At 38.8% G+C, this 12,752-nt stretch overlaps 1 protein-coding gene across 5 annotated transcripts in view; it reads left to right on the top strand.

Moving 5' to 3' along the window:
- The window catches only part of Nalcn (sodium leak channel, non-selective), a 324,306-nt gene that overhangs the window by 271,461 nt on the left and 40,093 nt on the right, over positions 1 to 12,752 (top strand). For all 5 annotated transcript variants that reach the window (XM_029469212.2, XM_029469211.2, XM_029469215.2 and 2 more), the window contains 5 exons: positions 6,358 to 6,459; positions 6,881 to 6,950; positions 8,683 to 8,774; positions 8,858 to 8,980; positions 12,301 to 12,357. In XM_029469212.2, coding sequence (XP_029325072.1) covers positions 6,358 to 6,459; positions 6,881 to 6,950; positions 8,683 to 8,774; positions 8,858 to 8,980; positions 12,301 to 12,357 — 444 coding nt within the window. The remainder of the gene's footprint in view (positions 1 to 6,357; positions 6,460 to 6,880; positions 6,951 to 8,682; positions 8,775 to 8,857; positions 8,981 to 12,300; positions 12,358 to 12,752) is intronic.

The raw sequence follows: 12,752 nt of genomic DNA, 5'->3' as shown, positions 1-12,752 counted from the left end.
AAAGATTATATATGTGGCTGTCATATAAGGGGCATTTGAAATTCCACACCACAAAGGCAATGTGGGGAGGGAGGAAAAGAATCAATCTTTCATATGTTTTTTTCAAAGGCTTGGCAAGAAACCAGGGGTAATATTTTTGCAACTGGGAATGTGTGTTTGCTGAGGAATATTCCCACATTTGAGTCATCATCAGGGGTCCTCATCTTGTTTTACTTTCAAAGGTAGAGAGGGCATAACATTAACCCCAACTGGGAAAAGGAAAATGCCTCTCTATAATTCTCCTCCAGGGAACAGGAATAAAGAGATTACATAGGCCTGCATAATGGCTGGTCTCCTCACTCACACAAGACAAAAGACTTCATTATTTTTCACTAGACAGAGCCTTGTGCCTCTCACTTTCAGAAGCCAGGCAGGCTTGGGGTTTTTGTTGTTGTTGTTGTTTTGTTGTTGTTAATATTAAGCCACTAGATGGACTTTCTAAGAACATCTTTGTTTGCATGGTTTTCCACCAATTCACACAGAAAACTGCACAGCATTCTCAAATTTTCTATTAGAGAAAGATGCAGGCAAGATACTGAAGACCTTGGCTCTTCCACTCTATCTCATAATTCCTCAAAGAAATAGAGACTGTTTGAAGACCAAATTGCTTTCTCTATATGATCAGTTGTGCTTTTTCTCTGAACAGCAAGTAAAAAGACATTTTCTTTCTGAGACTATTTTCCTTGTATCCTTCAATAATCCCAACACATAAAGACTACTGAAAATTTTAAAATAGCAAATTACTTGTCATTAAAGGACATCCATCCCTTAGCTAGAAATATGTGCAGATCCATTTGTCAGGTTATGGGTAGACACTCCTGAATTCTTGAGTCCTTTGCTTGCTTGCCAACAAATTCCTGAAAGATGAGATACATGGGGATTCAGTTTCCAGTGATAGACCTATTTTTAGGTTGAGAGATTAAAATGAGTACAGCTCTTAGAGTCTCAACTTCATTTCCACATTCATGCTCCTCCATCAGTTTGCACAGACTACACAGTTAAAAACAAATTTTCTATTTGTGAGAACCAATATCTGAGGTGTTCCTTTTCTTATTACTGTCTGGTTGTCTTACTCCAACTTGAAATAAAGTTAAGATTATAACTCCTTTAAAAGTACCTATAAAGGCAATCTATTTAATTTTATTTGTAATGACTTTCATTATTCACAAGTATGAAGGGGTCAAACAAAAATGTTTGATCTTTGCAGCATTTCAAGGTTCATTCATCAAGTATTTATGAAGCACTATATTTGTTCAAGGGTTAAAAAAATAATATTCACCAACTTTAAAATACAACCTTGCTTGCTGACTTGGAGCTTTGGGAGTGTGGTCTATGTATTGATCTGAATGACCAAAGAGAATGGTATGAGACAATGGAATATCTTCTGGTAAAAGAATAAGTCAGAAAGGACAAGATCAGGAGGAGGCCAATAAGGCTTTGGAAGTCACACTGAATTTCCCAGTTCATCTTTTTCTGAAAAACAATAGGAAGTTGAAGGGTTTTGCACAGTGGAAATAACTATATTAGATACCTATTTGCTACATAACAAATGACTTCAGAGTTAGAAATTTGAACACTATATTTTATCACTTACCATAGCTAATTCTCTAGCCTCAGGTCTCTGACAAACCTGCATGCACTTAGACCAATAGAGTATTCTTTGCCATTCACATCATTGCAAATAGGAGTCAGATCCACACAAGATAAATTGAGATTCTTGATCAGAACCACTGAGTTATGTTTTACCTTGATTGATTGTCAATTTGATGAGACTTAGAATTATCTAGAAAACAGACGTTTGGTTGTGTCTGTGTAAACAATTTTAGGAAGTAATAACAAAAGTATGAAAACCTACCCTGAACTTGGGTGGTACTCACCATGGGCCAGGGATGGAGACTACATAACAAGATGGAAACTGAGTAAAACATCCTCCATCTTTTTACATCCAATTGATAGAAACATCATTTTCCAGTTAATACTGTTTTCCAAAATAGTAAGACCTTTTACATGTCCAACAAATGTGGCACAGTTTAAGTGTGAATCTGTTTGTTATATAAAGAAACGTGCTAACATGACATCCTTTCTGGCCTGTTCCTTTATCCAAGTGGTCTTGGAACCAAAGTGCTGTTCTTCATGTTGTTTTTCCATCTCTGAGTTCTTACTCCACTTTCTGTTCCAGAGTCATCTCTTTCTATCACAGGGTCTTCCTACACCCATTAGTTTGGCCTCTGTTCTTGTTGTAAAATAAAATTCGAGGGTTCTATGTGCTTTTAGATGAACTAATATATCTACAAAGAAATCATCTCATCTGTATCCTCACCTGTTTCCTATGAGACAATGCTGAAAGACAAGTAGACTTTATAAGCCATGAAAGAGCATGCCTTGAAAAGAGTTTGGCTTTTCAGTTTTAATAGAATCCTGCCATTATACTTGGGTGGGAAGATATTCCTTCATAAAACCTCAAATGCACTTACTGTAATATGCCCCCAACAAATGCCTTTACTCAGATGTGTATTTTACAGTTTGCTAAAAACAATACGAGCTCTTAGTTTTCAGCTAGCAAAGGCTGGCTTTTACCTATAGTTTCTTAATTCAAATGCCATAGTCATGCCCAATGAAAGAAATATGATGTCAGAACATTTAGTTAAACAAGAGTCTCAACTAAGGAGTAATGATGGGGAGTGGGGAGACGACGTTAATTTTAATTTTACACAAGTGTAGAGGAGGCACCACTGGGCAGACCAACCAAAGAGAGAGAGTTAGGGGTAGCAATGCACAGACACTAGGGTGCTGAAGGTAACCTCTCAATGCTGGTTGGATGATGGGGAGGGTAACATGGGTTATATGAGTCTGGTTTCATTGTGCTCATAGTATGTGGGAGCCATAGAACCAGGAATCTCTTCTTCTCAGGGCACAGGAAGTCTCACTCAGATGGAGACGTTCCACTGAAGAACCAAAGCCAGTCAGCTGATGCTGGGTTCCAAAGGATCTCTTGACTTCATGTGTTATAAGTTAAGCTGCTTCTTAATAAGAAACTCACAGTTACTGGGCATTTAATTCTTTCTTAGTAAATACTACTGTGAACAACACAGGGGGGATTTGGTAAAAGGAAAAGCAAAGGTTTGGCTACTCTAACCCTTTTGTGCAAAGGTTTTTGTTTGCAAGATGGAACTGAAAACCAACATCCATGTTCAATGTATGAATCATCCAGAGACCATAATTCTCACGTGTGATGAAACTCCAGTCTCTTCCAATAAAATTGTCTTAATTCCTTAAAATCAGAGAGAAAGAAATGAGTCAAAAGACAAAAAGAAAATAAGGGACTATCTTTCCTGTCACCCTGTGGTGGGTTGAATATGCTTCGCCCATGGGAAGGAGTACTATTTTGAAGTATGGCCTTGTTGGAGTAAGTGTGGCCTTATAGGAACTGCATCACTGTTGGGGAGGGCTTTGAGATAATGCTTAAACTCCACCAAGGGTGGAAGAGATAGTCTTCTTCTGGCTGGCTTTGAATCAAGATATAGAAAGAACTCTCAGTTCTTCCAGTACTATGTCTGTCTGCCTGCCTGCTGCTATGCTTCCTGTCATGTTGATAATGGACTAAACCTCCAAAACTGTAACCCAGCCCCAATTAAATGTTTTGTGTTGTCTCTTATAAGAGTTGCATTGGTTATGGTACTTCACATCAAAGGAAACCTTAACTAAGACACCGTATTAGCCTTTAGCAGTATTGTTGGGAGAAGAGAAAAAAGGGAGCCATAGTAGTTGGGCACCATGGACTCCATGGAGACTTGGCTGCTCTGAACAGTAAGAGAGGACACAGTATGCTTTGCAGAGGCTACCAAGGCCTGCAATCAGCAGGCACAATGGCAACACACTTTCCAGAAAGTGTGTCCATTTACAGCCTGGCCTATTGGACACATAACCTACAATTCTTATAATACTAAGCCAGAGACTATTGCATTTTTCTATTTCCTTTATAGGAAGGCCCCTCAATTTAATCAGACATGTTTTAATTAGGCTGGATATGTTTTGTGCTTTGGGCCCATAGGTCTCAATGACTTAGGTAGAGAATGAGTATCACAATAAAAGAGTAGAAGTTACATGACAGTGGCTGAAGGTTAAACTTTAGCATTTGACCTCTCCCCACTCCCCATCATCACTCTTTAGTTGAGACTCTTGTTTAACTAAATGCTCTGACATCACATTTCTTTCATTGGGCAAGACTATGGCATTTTAATTAAGAAACTATAGGTAAAATCCAGCCTTTGCTAGCTGAAAACTAAGAGCTCATATTGTTTTTAGCAGACTGTAAAATACACATCTGAGTAAAGGCATTTGTTGGGGCATATTACAGTAAGTGCATTTGAAGTTTTATGAAGGAATATCTTCCCACCCAAGTATAATGGCAGGATTCTATTAAAACTGAAAAGCTCCAAGTCAGCAAGCAAGGTTGTATTTTAAAGTTGGTGGGTATTATTTTTTTTAACCCTTGAACAAAGATAGTGCTCCATAAATACTTGATGAATGAACCTTGAAATGCTGCAAAGATCAAATATTTTTGTTTGACCCCTTCATACTTGTGAATAATGAAAGTCATTACAAATAAAATTAAATAGATTGTCTTTATAGGTACTTTTAAAGGAGTTATAATTTTAACTTTATTTCAAGTTGGAATAAGCTGCACACGTGGAGTAGATAAGCCACAGATTTCTGGGGGTCTAGACATCTAAGGGAGAACATCACTTATACTCTAAATAGGTATTCTAAACTGTCTTCATGCTTTCAGTCTATCCTTCAAAAACTCACTCTAGATATTGAAGACTTTGCTTAACTTTTGTTAACTTAACTGAACCTAGAAACACATCTTCTTATGCAGTATCACTGTAGTTCTAGAAATGAGTACAATTTCCATCTACCATTCCACAGATCCCTTGTGTGCTAAAATGTCAGCTTGGGTATATCTCCACAGTGATCCCTGCTCCTTACTAAAGTAATAGCAGGAATCTTTGGCCCCTTTCTTTAGTAATACATATACATTCAGTTGGATTTGTGAGACACCCTCCCAAGGATATACACTATGATTATCTTCCTTCTGATCAGGAGCATTTTTATTGTATGTGTGTTGTTGCACGTGCATTGAAGTTTGAGTGTATGAGTGAACATGTGTGTATAGGTACATGTATATACATATGTGTGTACATGTATATAAAAGATTCCATGCCTCTACCTCCTGAGACCTAGAACTAGAGTTGGGTTGCCATGCCAACTTGGCTGGCATTTATGTGATTTCTGGGGTCTGAATTCCCATCCTCATGTCTGAATAGCTCCCCAGTCTCATCAGATTTTGGACAGAATTGTGGAAGAGGGGGCAGAAAAGTGTAAAAACCATAAATAGTGGATGTCTTCAACAAAATAATATTTTTATGACATGACAGGGCCATTGCACATATGAACTTACAGCAGCTGGAAATGTATGTACAAGACCTACACAGAGGAAGTAAGGGGGGGATTTGTCAGAATGTGACTGGGAGGAGAGGAGGAGGGGCTGCTACCAGGATATAAAGTGAATCAATCAATCAATCAATAAATAAATAAATATATGGTAAAAATTTCTATATGAAAGCACACAAATATATCCTCTCATTAGTATGCAAAATTGTTTTCACTTTTTAAAATGGAAAAATTTATGTATAGCCAAGAAGCATTTTAAAGTACATTTCTTTACGATTTATTATAACATTATAAGTATAAGAATACCACAAAGATCTACACAGTAGCAAGCCAACTACAATCCTAGTGTAGTTGGGGAGGGCCTCATGAACTTCTATCCCTAGCTGAGAAACTACTGGCAATTGATGGCTGCTGAGAGAAGGACAGTAAGCTTAGTTCAGAAATATGGACACAAAAAAGCTACCCATTTTCTAGTAGATAACCCTACACACATTGTACATATAGGCAGCACTAGGTGGATTCAAACAGCTTTTGAGAGTCCATCATTCTAGGGTCCAGGTGGAAAGAAATAAAAGCAAACCTTCCTGGGGGAGCTCATAGAGACCCTGCTGCTGACAGATCCTTATAGAAAGCTTACCAAGGGCAAGGGGGGGGGGTGCTTTCTGTTTATCTTCCAGCTCCTCTTGGTCTTGGACTTCTGCTTTGTGTTTCTGACACAAAGCCTTTAAGGTCATTTTCCTTTATGTGTTATTTTGCCTTATCACTGGTGTTTCCTTAAAATTAATCAGAGCCATGAGCAGTGATGTATTATTCATCCCGAATGCACAAACCATGCATTTATCTAGGGTTTCTTTCTTCTACTAGAGCTTGCACTCGACAGCGCATGCTGAGCGGATCATTCGAGGGGCAGCCAGCAAAGGAGAGGTCGATCCTCAGCGTGCAGCATCACATCCGCCAGGAGCGCAGGTAAATACTCCAGGAAGATGAACTCCAAAGACATCCAGGAAAGGACTTTACAAGAGTGCCTCAGTACAAAGCCTGGGCCTCTACCCTTGTTGGCAAGCAGGCATGGTGAGGACCTAGGTTCCAGCTGCTGGTGGTAACAATAAAGAAATTCCCTACATGATTCAAAGATTTAAAAATCTTTACTTCAAAGATTCTTTCCTTGGTGATAGCCAAAGTCTCACTTTTAAGATCAGAAAGAACAAAAATCTGAAATCTTGTTAGATAGGATCAAAGAGGTGTGGATACACCATAAGCTTTTGCTTTACAAAGGAATGAGTCATTTCTGATATATCAGAAAAATTAGTCTTTTACTCATGATTATTGATTACAAGTGAAAACTTTGTCTTTAGATGCTTTGACAAGTTGACTGTGGTTGTTCTAGGTCACTAAGACATGGATCCAACAGCCAGAGGATCAGCAGGGGGAAATCTCTTGAAACTTTAACTCAAGACGTGAGTTCTAAGCTATGTTTTGGATTTTGGAAACCTGATTATGACTCTATATGTAAATGATTGCTTTAACAGTTCTCATGCCTGAGTTTCTCTATCATCTTTAAATGTGTCCCTATAATGATGAATCAGGACATTCAGAAAGCAAATTTCTTCAGCCAAGTACTAAAAAATAGACCATGAACTGCAAAAATATAGACACAGAACATGCCTCAGCTAAAAAGAATAGCACAAAATTCAGAGAACAACTGGCTTTGAGTTCCTGGCTGCAACTCATACATCTACAACATAACTACTACACCTAAGATGCAGGGAACATTGCAGAAGATGGGGCAGAAAGGTTGTAAAAGACAGGACTGTGGTGTCTGTTGTGAGATCGTGTCTTCTATATTGGACAGGAAAACAACACCAGTGAAATCTCACCTTGTTTATGAGGTAGCATAAACAAGACCTGAGTACAATATCAGTTGACATGCCAACATAAATTGGAGAAATTTTCCAAAGCCCCATACCTAGATGAAGAATCTATAAGCAATCAATGACTGCTTGATTGAAACAGAGAGCCTGTCTTCTCCAGGGATGGTGCCCCTAATTATCCACTGCCAAGTGCTCAGCTCCAAAATCAGACATATACTCAACACTAAATGGGCGCTGTGGGTTGTATTTATATAATCTACTCTCTTATTCCATGTTGTTGTTGTTGTTGTTTGGGTCATGTTTATTGCTTCCTGGTTCTTTCCTTTGAGTGGTCCAATAGAAATATACAGTCTACTTACTGAAGGAGCAAAACGGGTTTGCAACCCCATAGGAAGAATAACAGTATCAACCAACCAGACCCCTCAAAGCTCCCAAGAACTAAACCACCAAGCAAAGAGTAGACATGGAGGGACCTATGGCTCCAGCTAAATATGTAGCAGAGGATTGCCATATCTGGCATCAATGGGAGAGAAGCCCCTTGGTCTTGTGAAGGCTTGATGCCCCAGTGTATGGGAATGCTAGGGCACTGAGGCAGGAGTGGGTGGGGGAGTGGGAGGGGAAGCACCCTCATCGAAACAGAGTGATGGGGGAGGGGATAACATTAAAAAGGAATATATAAAAAAATTTAAAAAGAATCCAGTAAGAACATGGAGCATTGATCCTGGTTCTTTGCTTTGAGTGTCCCAATATAAATGTACACAGTCTAGAAAGAACATGTTTTTGGACATCTGTGTTGGGACACACTCCACAAAGAGAATCATGTAGGCAAGGTTGATCTAAAACTCACTATGTACCTGAGGATTACTTTGAATTTCTAAGCCTTTGGCACAGTGTACCACCATGTTGAGCTTACACATTTCTGGGGCTTTTTGCATACTAAGAAAGAATTTCACCAAATGAACTACAGCCTCAATACTACAAATCCTCTAACAGCCTTGTTTATTCTAATTTTTAAATCTTTCTATCCTTGTCATAATGTCAGCAGTATGGTAGGGCCTGGCACAGCATGAAATTTCAATAAGTATATCTATCCTAAGCATTTTACATTTTAGAGGGAAAACTCAAGTTATCAAGATGCTCATGGCTATTAAACTATATGCAAATGAAACATTTTATATATAAAGGTTATAGCTATCACATGTGTTATAGTCTACATATAGTGTGCATATATAAAGAGCAATGCTGATTTTAATTTAAAAAAAAACAGTCTTTTAGGTCTTTAAAAATCTCTCACTGTACATACACCTTTTATTTCTAGCATTCAAATACAGTGCGCTACAGAAATGCACAAAGAGAAGACAGTGAAATAAAGATGATTCAGGAGAAGAAGGAACAAGCCGAGATGAAAAGGTACTGGTTGTGACCCAAGGGTCTCATTTAAGACTGGCTCTTTTCCGTGGGCTTTTTCTCATTCCATAAATGTCCCCTTGAAGGAAGGTGCAAGAAGAGGAACTGCGGGAGAACCACCCATACTTTGACAAGCCTCTCTTCATCGTGGGGCGGGAGCATAGGTTCAGAAACTTCTGCCGCGTGGTGGTTCGAGCACGCTTCAATGCGTAAGTATGGGCCGCTTAACCACACTCCAACCAGGTATTTGTCCTGAGTCCTGTGAACAGCAGGGTGTTTGTCACAGGAAGATGAAAGGACAGTGTGGTCTTAATGGGGTCACAAAATAAACCATGGGCTAATTAATCATCCTGCGCCTGACCAGGTGGAAAATAAAGGTTTCAAGCGGGTAACTCCCATTGATAAAGCATTTAACAGCTGTGTGTGTTAGTACATGTTTGACAATTGTGTATGTCAGTATTACTAAGTCTCAATTTTCCTTTGAAAGACTTAAATGGAAGGAAAAATAAATGACATGGTGAAGGATATCGTTCAAAGACTTGCACTTTCTGATGAAAAGATTTATTCTAGAACAAAGTGGAAAGAAAATGTTATCTATTGTTTGTATTACTAGTTGTTATGACAAGAAAATCCACTAACCACTCTCTCTACCTAACAAGTATGGAAGAAATGGGTAAGAACCTCTCGTTGGGTAATGCAGGGGGATGCTGCATTTGTGCAGAACCTAAGCCAACTATAGTCAATCAGCCGATAAAAGGAATTTTGTCTAGTGTAGATATCTCCCTGGATGAAGTTTTAGCAGCCTGAGGTTGTAAACCTAAATTTGATCTTCAGCATCACGTAAAGAGCTGAGCATGATGGTATGAGTGCTTGTAACACCAACACTGGGGTGGTAGAGAGAGGCAACTAGCTCCTCGGGCCTCACAGGCCATTAGTCTTAGACTAATTGGTGAGCCTCAGGTCCCAGTGAAAAGTTCTGTATCAAACTACAAAGTGGATGGCTCCCAAAGAATGACACCTGAAGTTCAATTTAGGCTTCCACCTGCATAAGTGGATCCACACAAGTGCACTACACACACACACACACACACACACACACACAAGCATGGAGAAATTATAAAACATTTTACACTTTCCTTATGTTTTTCTTTCCCTGTACACTCACTTAGGTACTTGCATGCCCTTTGTTAATAATTAATATCATATAATATCATTATCTGTTGAGTGCTCAATAGTTTCTAAAAATATTCATATGTTGGAATCTTCTTTTTTTTCAGGAAATAAGTCTTCAATTTATTTCCAACATGAAAATTTAAATCTCAGCTCCATTGTATTAAAACATTGATTGATTGATTTTTATACTTGTTTGTAATTCTCTATCACTAAAAGTACTTTCTGGATTATATATTTTTTTAAGTTTATATATGAGCAGAGCTTTTTCTCTCACATTTGTTGGGCAACATTCATATGTATATATGAAAATACTAAAGGGTATGATATTATTACAATGTATATACATGATAAGCAATGTAATTTTAGCAAAACACAAGCAAGCAAGCAAACAAAAATCTGTTATTCTCCAAACCTTTGTCAATATCTTTCTGTAGAATTGAACAAGAGTGTGCCACGTTTCTTCAGCCCTCTCTAATCATCTGAATCATATGTTTTGCTCCAATTAAAATGCAAATTTTTATTAGATTTTCTTTATTTACATTTCAAATATTACCCCCTTTCCTGGTTTCCCTTCCAAAAACCCCCATCTCCTTCTCCCCTCCCCCTGCTCACCAACCCACTCCCTCCAGCTTCCTAGCCCTGGCATTCCGCTACACTGGGGCATAAAGCCTTCACAGGACCAAGGGCCTCTCCTCCCATTGATGACCGACGAGGCCATCCTCTGCTACATATGCAGCTAGAGCCATGAGTCCTACCATGTGTACTCTTTGGTTGGTGGCATATGTTGAATACCTCTGGTATCTCAAAAAAAATGTGATGATGTTCGGATACAAGACCTTTAAAGAGATAGCTAAATTAAAATGATGTCCTCAAGTTAGTAATAATCTGGTATTTCACTCCTTTCTAAGAAGGGGTTTGGATACAAACCCAAAATGAGGAAGCCCCTGTGAAGACATGTAAAGTGAATATACTCTGCATTGCAAGTAGAGAGGCCTAGAGTGGATCCTGACCCCAGAGGACTCAGGACACAACACTACTGACATTTCTGCCTTGGACTTCCAGCCCCCATAACCAAATCACAAAAGCTTACACCATCTCTAAGTACAATTACTGCATCTTGATGAAACCAATATGAACTGTCCCAACATCACAGGACTAAGGAGACCTTGAAACTGTGACCCTGTATGCCCTCCTGTGATGATTAATATTGGTGGTCAACTTGGTGGGAATTTAGAGTCACCATGGAAATAAACCTCTAGGCATCTATATGGGGTGGCTTCTAGTTGGGTAAACTGAGGTAGAAAGATGCACTCTGTGGGTGGCATCATTTATGGAATTATGTCCCAGTCAGAATAAAAAGGAAGAGGCAAGCAGAGCACTTGCTTTCATCATTCTCTGCTTCTTGACTGCAGGTGCAATCTGTGTCCCTCCATGATGAACTATGACTTTGAACTGTGAGCCTGCATGAGCCTTTCATTTTCTAAGTTTCTGTGGTCAGTCACTGCAACGAGGAAGTAACTAATACACCTCCCCACCAACCAATGAAGACATTTAGGTCTGTGGAGGCTGAAGGTTTTACCCAAGAACACCAGCTAGTATGTGACCCATTCCATCCTGACCATTCAACTCTTCCACTGATGTTCTAGAAATGTCTTCACCATTTAAAGTAGAGAACAATAATTGTAAAGCTTCCCTGAGATTCGACCAGATGAAGAAAGACAGTAGACATTGATCAATGCCCAAGTGGAATTTTCATCTTGAATTACCCTGTTTTGCTGCCTAACATCTAATTACTAATCCCCAGTTCATTTGTTGTACTGTAATTCTCCTTTTGCAGGAAACACAGCTGAATGGGCTGATGAAGACCTTGTTGTAATTGGGAACACGCATTCAAAATCTGCTGGAGCCTCAGTGACAACCATTTGCAGGATCTCTAAAACTAAGCCTTAGGAATCCATCACCCATGAGATGCCATATTAATTTTTACACAGGACCACAGTGAAACAGAGAGTGAAGGACTGTAATTTATGGAGTATCTAGCCAAATAATTATGAAGAACATCTTAAAACTAGTAACACATGCATCTTAAATTGGCATTTTAAACTAAAGCCAAGGTTTAACTTTGTGATAAGCCATGTCAGAAATCCTTGGAGTCTCCAATACAAAACTAAGAATTTGAGAATTTGTTTTATTTTTCTTTTATCCAGTGTTCTCTGCCTTCCACAGTAATGTGCAGTTCCATACGTCATAATAGTCATTTTATAGAAGTTATAAAAAAAGAAGCTCAGATGGAGAGATGCTTGTGATTACTAACACTCTTGTGTTGAAGAAATTTATATGCTGTTCTTTCTTACAGATCCAAAACAGACCCTGTCACGGGAGCTGTGAAAAATACAAAGTACCACCAACTTTAGTAAGCATGACAAGTTCTGTCTTCCCCGTGCATTTGAACTTCAAATATACTATTTTCTGCTTCATAAAAATATAAAAATTTAGACTGGAAAGTTGTTTCTAGGGGTAATGCAAACACAAGGGCCTATTTAAACCCCAGCACCCATTTAAAGAGCCAGATATGACCTCATGTGGTTATAACCCTAGAACTGGAGGGAAGATAAAAGTTCAGTGAGAGACCCGGGTTCAAGAATACAAAGTGGAAAAGAATCTAGCATCTACCTCAAACCTTTACATGTCTAGACTGGAGTGCACATACCTCATACACACATGAACATGCAAGCATGTAATTAACACAAGCACATATTACACCCAAAGAATATATATAGTTAAACTATACCATTGAAACTTGTTTTC

This window comes from Mus caroli, unplaced genomic scaffold (genome assembly GCF_978045245.1).
Source record: "Mus caroli unplaced genomic scaffold, Mus_caroli_1 scaffold_12, whole genome shotgun sequence".
NCBI lineage: Eukaryota > Metazoa > Chordata > Mammalia > Rodentia > Muridae > Mus > Mus caroli.
The sequence above is the reverse complement of the archived record's forward strand: the minus strand, read 5'-3'. Positions and strand labels throughout refer to the sequence as shown.